General features: G+C 40.4%; 1 protein-coding gene across 1 annotated transcript; it reads right to left on the bottom strand.

Moving 5' to 3' along the window:
- Positions 1-7,831: 7,831 nt before the first annotated feature.
- Positions 7,832-14,853, bottom strand: copz1 (COPI coat complex subunit zeta 1). Its single transcript, XM_056422109.1, has 9 exons — positions 14,801-14,853; positions 14,295-14,363; positions 12,733-12,814; positions 12,552-12,643; positions 11,587-11,642; positions 11,394-11,471; positions 11,231-11,282; positions 11,102-11,140; positions 7,832-8,411 (listed from the first exon to the last, which is right to left on the bottom strand). The coding sequence occupies exons 1-9, from the start codon at positions 14,816-14,818 to the stop codon at positions 8,364-8,366; spliced, it is 534 nt and encodes a 177-aa protein (XP_056278084.1). The 5' UTR covers positions 14,819-14,853; the 3' UTR covers positions 7,832-8,363.
- Positions 14,854-15,005: the final 152 nt, after the last annotated feature.

The raw sequence follows: 15,005 nt of genomic DNA, 5'->3' as shown, positions 1-15,005 counted from the left end.
GTGGTGCAGAGGTCAACAAAAACAAGTGCTCAGAAGCAGAGACGTCTCGACTCCTACAGATGTTTGGCCGCCCCCTGATCAAATACACCTCAAGCTCACGGCCAATGATTGAAACCCTCCCAACAATAGCTCCTGCTATCTCTCTCTCCCCGAGGTGTGGGAGAGCCTTTTCATCTCAGGCTTTGATTCATAAGGAATCGCTGGTTGGCTGAAAGCAGTGATCTGCTCTGCACGACCCCCCCGACATCCATCATGCCTGTGACAGCCCACCTCTCTGTGTTAATTAGCGTTGATATTTAAGCTGTCTGAGGTGTTCCATGGCCGTCAGCATGGTGCTGCCGCTCGTCATTACAATTTCAATTCCTCTGTCCATGTTACTCCCATTTTCCTGAACACCTCAGTGAACACGTCCTCCAACATCCACACAGTGTTTCCGGCAAGTGGCAATCAAGACTTGACAATAAATGAGAACGCTTAACAGCAAAGAATCTAATTAGATTAATCAACTGTGAATATAACCCTTTTGGGGGACTCAGTTTTTTTCACATGTTTTAATGTTAACCCAACTGTATTAGCATCAATGTAAAATCATTAATTTGACTTATTCCACTTGCTCAATAACTATTTGATATGATATTAAAGAATTTGCCATAAATCCCAAGTTCTCGTCGAACAATGAGCAGTGAAAGTGAGAAGGCATTACTTATTAATGATTACCAAATATTGTAATATTCTCTTATCCTGGGGGCTATTATTCAGAAATTAATTATGTATGTAGCTGAATCTTGTTCTGCCTTATGACCAAAAGGCATCCTCTACCAGTATGAGATCTTTAGCGATATAAAATGTAAGAATAGCAGGGTCAATTGAGGGGCATCTGAGCAATTTGAAATCATTTCACACTAATCTGAGATGGAAAGAATTGTTTCCAAAGTGTACAAAGTTGGTTGCTCAGTGTCCAGTATTTCTGTTAGCTTTGCCAAAGTCTGGCAATGACTGAGGGGATGTCAGCCAGCCTCCTAAATATCTCTGACGGGGGATGTTCGTTACATGCTTCAAACAGTCCCGTAGTCAGATGTCTGCCACTACTTTTCTAATTAGTGTAACTCGGCTAGATTAATTAGCCTCTGCATATCCTTCCCAGTGCTACGAACTGTATCACAGAGGAGAGAAGCGAAAGACATCATCCATGGTAACAAAGGAAAAGGAAAGTGTGGCCTACTTGCGTATTTTGATACATTTAAATCCTGAATCTTAACATGTAACTTTTTGAAATTTGGCTCAATTGCATATATGGAATAAAGCCGGAGAGTACAGAGAGTGCAGAGAGACTGGTTTGGGAGAACGGGGAAGCAAGGGAAAAAACAAAGGCTGGAATCTTTTGAATATGTGTAAATAATAGTTATTCCATTTAGTTGCTTCACTTTCCAGGTGTCCACTTATTTCTGATATCTAATGTGTGATACTGCACTGGACTGCCAGTCCTCAATTCAAACAATCACTCAAACATCTGCACCAATTAAAACCATTATAATAAACAGCACTGACAAAGAGAGGGGCCCCGGAGGCTGCCGAGTGTGAGGCCCTCTTGCTCTACAACGATAATTAGGGTCGGCAGTATGCCAATATGTATTTACTAAGATCACGGTTAGTTGTGCAGGACCTTGTTGCTGAGATTTATTTGGCGACAGAGTAATCCACATTCCCCTCAACAGGATGGACTTCCCGGCACCCTGCTGACTGTAAAACCCACTTACCCACAGGTGTGTTAAGCCTCGCCAGAGACATTAACATACCACGGCCTTGCGCCTCCCTATTCATCTCCAGCTTGTTGGGACACGCTTGGGCCGAGCTGCCTCTCCAGGGAACAACCAACCAGCCACAACTAGAGTCCGTGGTGCTGGATGCTCACTGCACTGGAGGAAAGACATATTTATCTTGGAAGCCACGACCTTTCCAAAGACCAGAAACACACTGAACAAATATCTGGAGAGATGTTAATCAAAACCATTTATTCATTTATCGGAATGCTAATTATTCACCACTTCAAAGTCGTAGATTTGGTCGAAACTTTACTGACAATATTATTTTTTGCCAATCCAAAAAGTTGCAATCACATAAATGCTATCCTACAAACAGCAGAGCACACATAAAGCATGTTTTCACAGAAAAAAACCTCAGTGGAATGGTTAACGCTATGCAGGTATATTCCACTCAACCTCTTCAAACACACCGCCGAACTATCCGTCACTCCTCTGAGTTCAGAGGGATCATGTCTCTTAAAGATGTAAAACCTGTTTTCTTTCTCTAACATGACACATTGTCAGAGGGCATGTGTGTAATCCCAAGTGATCAAGTTCACGAAGAGGTCCCTGATGATATTATGCAATCTCACTTGACAAGGAAAGTCCAGGGCTTTCCTCTCTCTTTTCATTTTCCGACAATGTTCTACTTGAGTAGACAACCCCGAGTGTGAAGTGAAAGAGTAAAGAGACGGATTTGAGATCCAGCGGAAAGGGAGCATGAATCCACTCGGGGTTGACAGACGGGGCAGCGGCTTCCGTGCTTCTTACCCTCGGAGACTTCCGTGGTTTAAGGCTGTTCACGGGGCCTCGCTCCCGCTCTTCTTGATCTCGTCAGGATAAACTGTCGGGCTGATGAAGAGATAGGCTGCAGATAGATGATGGCTTTGCACGAACGCTGGAGCTGCAGCGAGCAGATACAGTAGTCCAGACGCCAGCGTGACTCTGGCAGTGTGCTGTTGCTGATCAGCCATGATATATACAGGACTGTCTCAGAAAATTAGAATATTGTGATGAAGTTCTTTATTTTCTGTAATGCAATTCAAAAAACAAAAATGTCATGCATTCTGGATTCATTACAAATCAACTGAAATATTGCAAGCCTTTTATTCTTTTAATATTGCTGATTATGGCTTACAGCTTAAAAAAACTCAAATATCCTATCTCTAAATATTAGAATATCATGAAAAAGTATACTAGTAGGGTATTAAACAAATCACTTGAATTGTCTAATTAACTCGAAACACCTGCAAGGGTTTCCTGAGCCTTGACAAACACTCAGCTGTTATAAATCTTTTTTTTTACTTGGTCTGAGGAAATATTAAAATTTTATGAGATAGGATTTTAGAGTTTTCTTAAGCTGTAAGCCATAATCAGCAATATTAAAAGAATAAAAGGCTTGCAATATTTCAGTTGATTTGTAATGAATCCAGAATGCATGACATTTTTGTTTTTTGAATTGCATTACAGAAAATAAAGAACTTTATCACAATATTCTAATTTTCTGAGACAGTCCTGTATATACGTGTGATTTACTCAGACACTCCGGGTCTTCTGACCCCAAAGTCGAGCAAAAACCTGCTGAACATTAGAGATGTGGAATGAGAGAAGAGAATAAGACAAATGCACATTCCCATGCAGGTAGGAGACCCTCCAAAGAGAAGCAAGATGTGACTGGATGCCTGCCGACTTCAATCACACACACGTTCCATTCCTCTCTCTCGGCAACACACCTGATTGCATCTTTTTCGGTCGAATATTTTGTGAACTATTCAAAGTATTTGGGGGATAGACACCTCTGTGCATGATACACATTCACACATTTCTCTCTTCTTCGTCTTTGCTCCCAAGAAGGTTTTTCTCCTCTCGTGACGTCAGGACTATTATACTCCAGCGCACCTCCCTTCAGGGATAAGATTTTACGATTGCAACCTGACACCGTTTCTGTGTCCTATAAGCGACAGAGCTGTAACTCACTTCAAAGGCAGAAGGCATCAAATCACAGTGCACCGATAAATTAACCCGTCAGGTATTGACCAATGAGAAGGCAGCATTAAATCTTTGCTGTCATGCTGGCGGCCAATGGAAAGACGATGGCAGTAAATCTGTCAAGGCCGCGTCTGTTAACGGTGTTGTGGTGTGGTCGGGGAATCCACCGGGAGGGAGGGGAGAAAGTGAGAAAGAGGAGATGACAGGGGAAGGAGGGGACAAATGGAGGGTTCAGAGCTATGCAACAGAAAATGCTTTTCTTTACATTCTTCTGCTCTGCGACAAAACCGCATACACACATGCTGTCGTAAAACAGTGGAGCGTTTACAGAAGATTTTTTCCCCCCCAGCAAAACAAGTGCAAACGTGGCCATAAAAACAGGGGAAAACAGACAACATGTTTTCCTAATGGATGCAGTGGGAGTTGAACAACCAGCAGAAACACTCGTAAAGCTTTACGGCCGGCGCGGCTGTGTCTGATGTCGACAGCATACAGTGAAAAGGATTGATGGCTCTCCTTTGCATCATTTTGAGACCAAAACCTAGAGTTGACTGTTTGATCACATCAGTAATCTGGTAACCTCTGACACAGCAGCACCAATAGCGAGGACAGGCGCCCAGCAACACGCTGCCCTCTGGATTACTGGGGGGGGGGCCAGTTGAGCACAAGCAGAAACCAGATGTTCCCCAGTTGTGCTGCTTCAGAGGATGATGTAGCTGCCCCGATGGCAAAGCCACCCTGAGCAGCTACACTTTCACTATCAAAACACAAAGAAGCACAACGGGGTCCTGCTGCATCTCAGCCCGGCCAGCTTTGACCACAGAGTGTTTCACCTCTGCGTCCACCATCACTCTTCTCAAGCCTTCATTCAGCAAAAGAGTAATGCACCGCACTGGCACAAGAGAACTGTGGGGGAAACGGCAGAGGGAAAACTCATCAGGTAGAATATTTCCTCGATTAACAATGCCCTTGGTGGTGCGCTTTCATTATCCTATCAAAGTTGAACATTTTCACGTCATAAATCTTACAGGTATCATAAAATAGCTGCTTGTGCGAAGGCAATGCTTCTCCAAACCGACGGAAAACAACATTCCCTTCACAAAGCCGCTTTTTATTTTTCACCAACCTGTAACGACATCCAATAAACCAGCCACATTTGTGGTGACATTTTTATCTTACATCAACCACACACAAAAAACCAAACATTAGCATCAGAATTTACAGTCATCTTATGTCATTACTATGAATACTTTTTTTCTTCAGAAACACAAACAGCGTGTTGAGTTATTGCAAAGGCAGGCAAGAGTGCAATGGTGGAGGTGTTGTTTTTGGCTGGCTTTTCCTGGAGTGGCCATGATTCTCTGTTCTATGGGAATCCATAAACAGCCCCAGAGAGGGCAACTGGAGCCATAAAGCACGTCAGGCTGCGGAGATGCTGCTGAGGCAAAGGGAGCAGGACTGGCCCCACACCTCTCTGCACACACACACACACACACACACACACACACACAACCATGTGCGCTTTGAGCAACCCATATCAACATCTCAAGTATATCATATATAATGATGTTGTGGATATGATGGCAGTTGACTTTATTTAGAAAAATGAGAACAGGCTGCTCAACAATAAACAAAGGGCATTATTTTAATAACATTACGTCGAATGTAAGCATTATCTACGAGATGGAAACGTGAAAGCCGTAGAAGCAAAATGGCCTTGTTAATTTTAATACACTGGATCATTAAACATCATGTGGGTCTTGGCCTTTGTCCTGCTCGGACAATATAACGACACTTCCTTTAATATGTTTAGTGTGCTGCATCCACCATGCTGTCATTGGTTTCCCCCGTGTTGTTTCTCTCGAGCGGGGCACACCATTGGATGGGCGCTCGGGCCCATCGACTATGACATAAAGACTCTGGAAGCTCACTGATGATGATAATTTATTGACTCTAATTCAAACAACCGACTCACACATACACACACGAGAAAGAGAGCGACTCGCTCACTGTGTGCATCGATCAATTACGAGGCTCTAGCCCACACGTCTCTGACAATTTTACTGCATGTTATGTGCAGCGTGTCAGGCCACGGCGTTTCAAACTGTTATACTCGTGCCTGTATAATTAATATAAATTACCTCGCTGTTTTTTTATGATGGTGCAACTGTAATTAGCGGATGAAAGCAAGTCGCTGCGCCCCTGATGGTGCTGCAGGGCTCTATAGATGCAAAGTGAGGGTCTGGACAGGCACCTTGGGTGGGATCGGTTTGAACCTTCTCCCTATCCAACGTGCCCTCGCGTGGATCTCATCTCATCACATTTATTGCTGTCTACTTCTGCTAACCTCGTCCTCTTTAACCTTCATGTTTCCCTCTCCCTCACTGTAACCACACAATGAGACAGAAGCTTCTCATTATACCAGCAAACTAGTGCGATAACCGTAAACCGGTGCCATAATGGAGTCCATTTATAATGATTACCTTTTCCTTTCTTGCTGCTCTCTCTCCAGTGAAACACTTTGAAAGTAGCATCAACACGGGCTCTATTCATGCTATCTCTCAGCAATAAAGAGACACAGATTCAGGGGCTGAATTAAACTGAAGTAAAGCCAAGACAATAGGTCCACAGGTCAGAGTCAATAACAGTTTCATTGACTACACTCCTCTCTGTGCTGTGAAAACATCCAGCCACATGCATCCAGGCAGCACACGGAGCTCTGTTGTTAACTCTCATCGAAACACAACAAGCACAGAGTTCATCAGGTATTTCATGAGCAGGAGGCGCTGAATAACTGAATAAAGTCATTCAGTTATTCTTGGTTTCGTCATCTTGCCCAGAATATGTTATACTAGGTCATTTCCATATTTAAAAAATTAAGAAAAAGTAAACAACTTAAAAAGAATATGCAGATTCAACTCAATATTGTCTCTGCCTTAAAATACCTGGACTGTTTTCCTTTGGCCTTTTTTTTGTCCTACACTTTTTGTGATGAGCAGCTCCCATCCAATTTCACCGAGTGTGCAACAGTCGCCGGATTTTACTGATTGTTTGGTGTGTGAAATTTCCCATCTGGCAAACACACGGGTGAAATGCTTTGATTTACCGTCCATTCTAGAAAGTCCCACTGTGTGTGATCTTTTCCACTAACTGCTCCAGGCCAGAGACATCTTTACATCAAGAGCATTCACTTTACCGGCCGCTCACTTTGATGCCGAGGCCAAGTCACTCATTTATAGATCGGCCTAAAGAGGAAGAAACGGAAAGACGCAAACTTGATGAAAGTTCATCAAATGGCTACAAACAAGAGCTTAATGATCTTTTATGCAGTGCATCGTGTTTTCTGACTGTCCAGACGAGATCTGCTACACAGGCCTAATGTGCTTCAGATTAAGTGTGGTTGGATCTGTGCGTTGCACACCCAACACAAATCATGAGGTCATCATGAGAACATATGTAGCTCCCTTTCTGGAAGAATGCCGACAGATCATTGTACTCCTGTAATATGCATCAGGTATCCACATGATGAAGGGCCCTTTCTCCCATCCTTTCCTCTGTGGTGTGCCCTTCATTTGCATGACAATGAGTACGAGTTTAGTACTTGAAGGTGGGGGTGCATACGTCGAAGCACACGATTCATGCTGCTCACAGTGGCGCTCGGCAGAGCAGAAATTAATCACGTACGACTCCATAAAACGTATCTGCATGTCACCGCCACAGTACAGCGTAAGCTCCCGATCACAGCGGCATGAGTGAGTCTCCTCCCCGCTCCGCCGCCTCGTCTTCAGTGTTTATGGACCTCAGCCTCGCAGTTTGCTGCAGACGCCAGGAGATGGAGCACTTGCACTGGTGTCCGTGGCTCTTGCTGGGATTTTGAAGAACAAAGAGCACACCGCATGGCTGCTCTTCAAAACATGTCATATTAATACTAAACAAAGCATCTATAGAGTTCATGTCAATATCACGTTCCTAAAATCAATGGTGACGATTGAAATGTTCATCACACAGCAGGCAGTGTACATATCACAGTTGTTCATATATTGTTGTCAACAAATATTTATTATAAGTATCTGATGAATGGAAGATCGCTCGACAAAATATATTCAAAACATTCCTTTGTGATCATCGGTATGACAACAGTACAAGCTGTCCACCTTGATTTAGATCACAATGTTTATGTAAATTAAATGATGCTTTGTACAGTAAGATGACGGTGCTGTCAAATGGGATGACATTCTTGGTCAAGAACACATGTGGAATGTTTCAACGGGCGATACCGAGGTTAAGATACGAGATAGATTTACTGGTTTGACACACAGATGCCTTCATGAAAAAACGAACCAAACAGGCGGTACTGGAATGTACAGCGTATCCTATCCTCACGTTGATTATGTCATACAATGCAAGTCCGTGCAAGAAAAAGATTGGAAAATTAAACTTTGTCGAGCACTGGATCAGCCAGTTGTACGCCTCACAGCTTTCATTGAAGGAGAGGAGGAAAAGGAGTCTGCCGGTCAGTGCCACGGAGACTGGGCTGACCGGCGGCTCACTGGGAGACTGGTGCAGCCGTGACTACCGTAGGAGGGACCACTTGATCTGTTCTTTGGCAGACTGAAGGACCTGTGGACGAAAACTCAGTTGGATCAAGCAGATCACTCAAACGACTCGACCAATGCCTTCCTCTCAACATGGCAGCGGCTTAGCGGCCGTCATGAGCGAGCCAGTGGTGCACGCTCACGTGCACGCTCACGCTCACGTGCACTAAAAGACATGCTCACCTGGCCCGGCTTCATCAACAAGGCACAGAGAAGCTCAGATTATAACAAAGAGAGTGACTTCATTCTCTCATCAGGTTGACATTACTCCACCATATCTTTACACATAGCTTCTATATAAATGCTCCGAATCCCATGAATAGAAACTTTAAATGTCCTGACTAGGATAAGAATAGCTACAGTACAAGATCAATCTTTTCGGAAAAAGCTATCAAATAAAACAAAATGAAAAACAAATGGCATCTTATTGAGGAGGTTAAGGGGAACAATGGTCATAAGACATGCATATTTTTGTTAGAACGGGTAATGTGAATCTAATTAATCATCTCAATTCATTGAATGAAAGGAGAATCATAAAGTAGGGGGATTGGGGACAGCCATTAATCAGAGCTCGATGAGGGATGGTGGTAGCCAGGCTCAGGACTCTTAAATGACAACATTAATCAAGAGGAGCTCAAACACGGACAAGACTCATGTAGGAACTAAAGGACAGGAACTACTGTTGACGACACCTTTACAAAGAATAACTTTTCAATCCTGTGCATTTATCGATAGAAGATAATGCAATACAAGGGCGTAATTTTAGACTCCGAAAACTAATGTTGTCATTTTTTGTAAAGAAATAAAGCAGAAGAATCAGCGTGCACCACGGAGAAGCAGAGCCCGCTGAAGCTCCCTGTGCCCTCTCCTCTCGCGCTGAGCAGAACCACTCCGCGAGCAACGCCCCACACACACAGGATACGGAGGACAGAAGAAGAAATAATGTGACTTATGTTTTCAGACACAATCGATATGAAGTCGGCTAACGTTACAAATCATGATTGTGTAATCATGTTGGAAAATCAATATATCTTAACATCTTATACATTGGCTTTGTTGAAATGCTGTGTTCTTTGTTACATAGTATTTAAAAAGAGCAGTCAGACCACCACTATGCTTCTGCACTCAACACATTATTGAAAGAGTTTCTATTTTGTTTGTATTATGTCTGTAGCTCAGTAGGAGTAGCTGTCCAAGTAGGTGATAAGCAAGGAGCAGGGACAGCATGTAGAAAGTGGAGAAGACTGAATTAGAAGGCAGCTATAATGATGATGTACCAGAGGCCGTAGTACAGATGGATGACAACTTTGAATCATTAAATGTATTTTAGTTGGATTTTGTAAGGTAAAGTATATATTTAGAAACACTACCATTCAAAAGTTTGGGGTCACTTAGAAAAAGAAAAACAAATTAGAAATGTCCTTATTTTTCAAAGAAAAGCACTGTTTTTTTCAGTGAAAATAACATTAAATTAATCAGAAATACACTATATATTGTTAATGTGGTAAATGACTATTCTAGGTGGAAACGTCTGTTTTTTAATGAAATATCTACATAGGTGTATAAGGGCCCATTTCCAGCAACTACCACTCTGTTCTCATGGTACATTGTGTTTGCTCATCGCCTTAGAAGACTAATGTAGGGTTAGAAAACCCTTGTGCAATTATGTTAGCACAGCTGAAAACAGTTATGCTGATGAGAGAAGCTATAAAACTGGCCTTCCTTGAAGTTTGAAGAACAAAATACATTTTTCAAATCATTATTTCAAACCTTGACAGTCGTGACTATATTTTCTATTAATTTTGCAATAAATTTGATAAATAGAAGTGTGAGTTTTCATGGAAAACACAAAATTGTCTGGGTGACCCCAAACTTTTGAACGGGAGTGTATATATATATATAAATCATTAATTTTTTTACTTGGTTGTCTATAATGTTCATTTTTCCCTCCCGTTCATTACAGCATAGAAATACAAATGTCAAAAGTCTTGTCCACTGCCATGTGTGATTTAAATAACTTTATTTGTTTTCTCTTTTATATCCTTTATATATAAATATAAATTCATGTTACATCACTGTAGCATAGCCCTGCATTCAGTGATATATATTACATGACTGTGCATTATAAAGTTGAGGGAATACATTCAGGGAGACCAGACGTATGGAAAGTAGGAGAAAGTGTATTGGACCTCAAAGGGTTGTCACTTGTCAAACCAACATGAAGTGTCGTAGAATGGACTCCGGCCACCACAAGCTTACCGAACAGCTCGGGATTTAAAATTGCACCTAAATCCAAGCAATAAATGAAGTGGGTCTCCAGAGTGGTTTTATTCTGCACTGCGTTTGTGGGGTGCGTTAATATATGTGATCACTTATTGCTGTGTTTTTATTCATATAAGACTTTTCATTTGGCTATCCATCATTAATGAAAAATATGGTTGTGTTTTGTTCAAAAACGGGTCGGATTATCTAAAAAACTATCTGGAACACTTTTGAGGATGTGTGCCCGTAATAACTTTGCTCTCGCCTTTGACATAAAAATTCCGCCCTGAATGGCAAATTAGACTTGCGTGACAAAGTAGGAGTAGAGGAGAATGATGCTATAACAATGCCCTTGCCGTCATAGGTTCTGAATTAATGAGCTTTAACAGTCAATAAACTAATGGAGCTTTTAAACTTTATAGCAGAGAGAGACGCAAGGATTGTTTTTCTCACCTGGGTGACTGTCTGCTCTGTCAAAGGCACATCATCCCCCTACAGGAACAATGATGTTAGGTATATCATTTTACATAACAAAGATCAAATCATGTTGAATATTTCTGAAAGGAGAGAGAAGGAGCTTACTCTGAGAGACACTCGGTGCACAACTTGTTGTGGGTCACTCTCCAGGATCACCCTGCAGCAGGCAGCAAAGAGACAGGCCGACAATTATTAATCCCACAGGAAAAAAAGGCTGTCATGCTCTTTTTTTAGCAAGACTTAAACAAGTTTCAAACTGTGTCCATACCCTCCATCTACAATTTCATCCACAGCCAGAAAGAGACCCTCCATATTCTCCAACAAAGCTCTTCTCTCAACATTCTTTCTACAGAGGAAAAATAAACATACATGTCAATTAACTTTCTAGACATCAGAAAAAGATTTGTCCAAAAAAGTTTGGTTGGAAGTTTGGCATGAAAATAACCGCTGTAAAGACGTACCTCAACAACTGACTGAGCGAATCAAAAAGGCAGTTTAGAACAGCCATAAGCATAAGCTGTTGAGGATAAAAGAATATTAGATTCTGTCCATGTCTAATGAGCCTAGATCGTTTTTCTATCATCTGGAAAAAATCATTCAGGAAATAACATGTGTGTAATGTTTTTTATGGTTTTCACAATATTTCTGTGGACCTTAAGGCACATCATTTAATACATTTTCTACCAAGGCCAAACCATCTGTGCAGACTATTAACTAATGTAGTTATAAATAAAAGAGACATCAACAGTATAAATAACACCCTATCTCTTAAAGGATGAAGTTAATTGTATTACTTGTCAAACTTAGGCAAATAAATACCTCTGAGAAACCAAAATATAGACAGATGAGTTCACTTTGACACACATTATCATTTGGTTTCTATAGCAACATCTGTATTGTAAAATATTGGTTTCTCAAGTAATCCCAACAATTCTGGGCCTTTTGAATAGCACAAAAGAGAAAACATTTGCTTGTTAAGTCGGAGCCAAAACATCTCTGATCAATTGAACTGGGGCATTATGACATTGAGAATATTTTCATGAAAATAAAAATCTGTATGATGGTTTGATTATTTATTTCTGATGCAAACATTTCTTTTAAGGAAACGCTACAACAACTAAATAATAAACACCACCAAAAGTGACATGTAAGGGTACTTAAATTCTAAATAGGTAGAAATTAAATGACTTCAAAATGTCACCCAAAGAATTTGTTAAATCAACATTCATTATTAAAAATTGCTCAAGTATATAAATAGTTTAGTGTCTTGGAATATTAAATCGGAGAAACTATTAATTGTCACAAATTGCTGTTTGACCTCATACAATTCAAACCATCACACCAGTTGCAAGAGACGGGATGGAATTTGAACACGTTGCTCATTTTTCAATAATAAGATTACAACTCCTACTTAAATTAAGCTTACCTCATTTTCATGGGAACTTCCAATCACATAAAAGAAGAGGTCTATGTTGCTTTTGTAGACAACAGTGAGGCCTTCGAGTAATGCTATCTCACCTAGGGACAAACAAAAAGCAACAAATGCATGTTATTAGACGTACCGAGGCAGGAAAGTCACTATCTTTAAAGTAGTAAATATATCTTACTGTCCGTCCTGTGTGTTTTGTTGAATATGTTCTTCTCAAACGCCTTCTGCTCTTTCACTGTTGGGTACGTGTCATCGTAATACTGTTGAATTTAAATGACAATGTTATTATATGTTGCAAAGTACACCCATGAGGGCACACTTTAATTGGTTTTAATTTGGAGAAAAATAATAAGGGATATTCAATATTGTTCTTATTGTCAACAAATACAATAAAAAGACCAAAACCAACAGCGTTCTTATTGAGCAAGTAAATATATTACAGAAAATATATATATTTTTAAATCTTGCTAAATCAACAAGCTGCATAAGTTAGTATTTGCAGCATCGGTACAGTGTATGGGATGTTGACTAAAAATAAAGTGCACTGCTTGTGATGTGGCTGTATTAGGAGGCTGCATGTACCATGTCATGTTCTGATAGAAAGAGAAAAAAACCTCTACAATATAACAAGCAGAAATAATCTATTGCCACATGTGAAATATGCCAAGTGATGAGCTCTAACATTTTTGCTGACATTAAATACATGTTTGATCATCATGAATGAATGAAAATAAATTCATCAAAACTGCAGTAGTGTTGGCATTAGTGTGGGCTGCACATGCGATGGAAGATGTCACTACTAAATTCACCACCTGGTTACAGTTCAATGAAATGGTCCTACTTTTTTTGTTTTGTTACCAAAACACACCATAAGCCCAATTATTTAAAAAAATTAACTATTGTTTTTTTAGGTATATTTTACCCCCAACTAAGTTCACTAGTAAATAGGTCCATTATACACACCATAGAACACACTGTAAATAATTAAAAGAGCATAACACTATATATATATATATATATACAGGACTGTCTGAGAAAATTAGAATATTGTGATGAAGTTCTTTATTTTCTGTAATGCAATTCAAAAAACAAAAATGTCATGCATTCTGGATTCATTACAAATCAACTGAAATATTGCACGCCTTTTATTCTTTTAATATTGCTGATTATGGCTTACAGCTTAAGAAAACCCAAATATCCTATCTCTAAATATTAGAATATCATGAAAAAGTATACTAGTAGGGTATTAAACAAATCACTTGAATTGTCTAATTAACTCGAAACACCTGCAAGGGTTTCCTGAGCCTTGACAAACACTCAGCTGTTATAAATCTTTTTTTTTACTTGGTCTGAGGAAATATTAAAATTTTATGAGATAGGATTTTAGAGTTTTCTTAAGCTGTAAAAAATAATCAGCAATATTAAAAGAATAAAAGGCTTGCAATATTTCAGTTGATTTGTAATGAATCCAGAATGCATGACATTTTTTTTTTTTAAATTGCATTACAGAAAATAAAGAACTTTATCACAATATTCTAATTTTCTGAGACAGTCCTGTATATATATATATAGCCCCTAACACATATATACTTTGGTTTATTGGGAATGAGGGTAGTGCAAAATGTAGTGGTATGGTAAAACAGTGATGTTTAAGTGGGATTTGTTAATAAGAATAATATAAATCCTTTACAGCAGTTGGCCCAAGACGGTCTGCTGGTTGTAGATTTGTCCTAATCTCACCTTGGCATACAGCCGGTCTCCGTCGTTGTCCAGGATCAAAACCGCTTTGACAGTGTACAAGGATGGTTCCTGTGAAGACACAATCATTGAGGCTTTTAGTTCAGTATCATTCAACAAACGCACCTCGAAGTCAACATTAACATCACATCACGCTTTGACAGGACCGCGGTGAATGGATGAAAACACAATCCAACCAGAGTCACCAATACAACACAGATAGTAACAATGACTGCTCATTCGCGAGGTCACAAGGAAGACATGACACTTCCACATCACCAACAAACACATCACGCACGAAGCTGACGTCCCTGAGGCCAAGTTAGCTGGTTAGCCAACACAGCGAGCTAACAGTTAGTTTAGTTAGCTGCCTAACTCCATAACTAGATTAGGGTTATCATGTATTGCTACGTTTAGAGAAACAACCACATATGGCCATGTCAAGAAGTTGTAATTAAACGCTTAAATGACATATCGACTGTGCTTTTAATGAAGTGCGCTAACGTTACCAGTATTGAAGAATCCATCTTCTTTCTTGTTCGCGAACCAGAGAGCAGACTGCGGCTGCGCGCGGCCACGTCAGACGGAAAGCGAATACGGCTCGTTCCCATTGGCTGATAGCGAGCCTGCGTGTTACGTAGTAGGGCAAAGAGCTTCTCCGGAGCCAGTGAAGAGAATACAATACATGCATGATATTCAAACTCACCAGCATCT

The sequence above is a fragment of the Pseudoliparis swirei genome, chromosome 9 (genome assembly GCF_029220125.1).
Source record: "Pseudoliparis swirei isolate HS2019 ecotype Mariana Trench chromosome 9, NWPU_hadal_v1, whole genome shotgun sequence".
Lineage (NCBI taxonomy): Eukaryota > Metazoa > Chordata > Actinopteri > Perciformes > Liparidae > Pseudoliparis > Pseudoliparis swirei.
The sequence above is the reverse complement of the archived record's forward strand: the minus strand, read 5'-3'. Positions and strand labels throughout refer to the sequence as shown.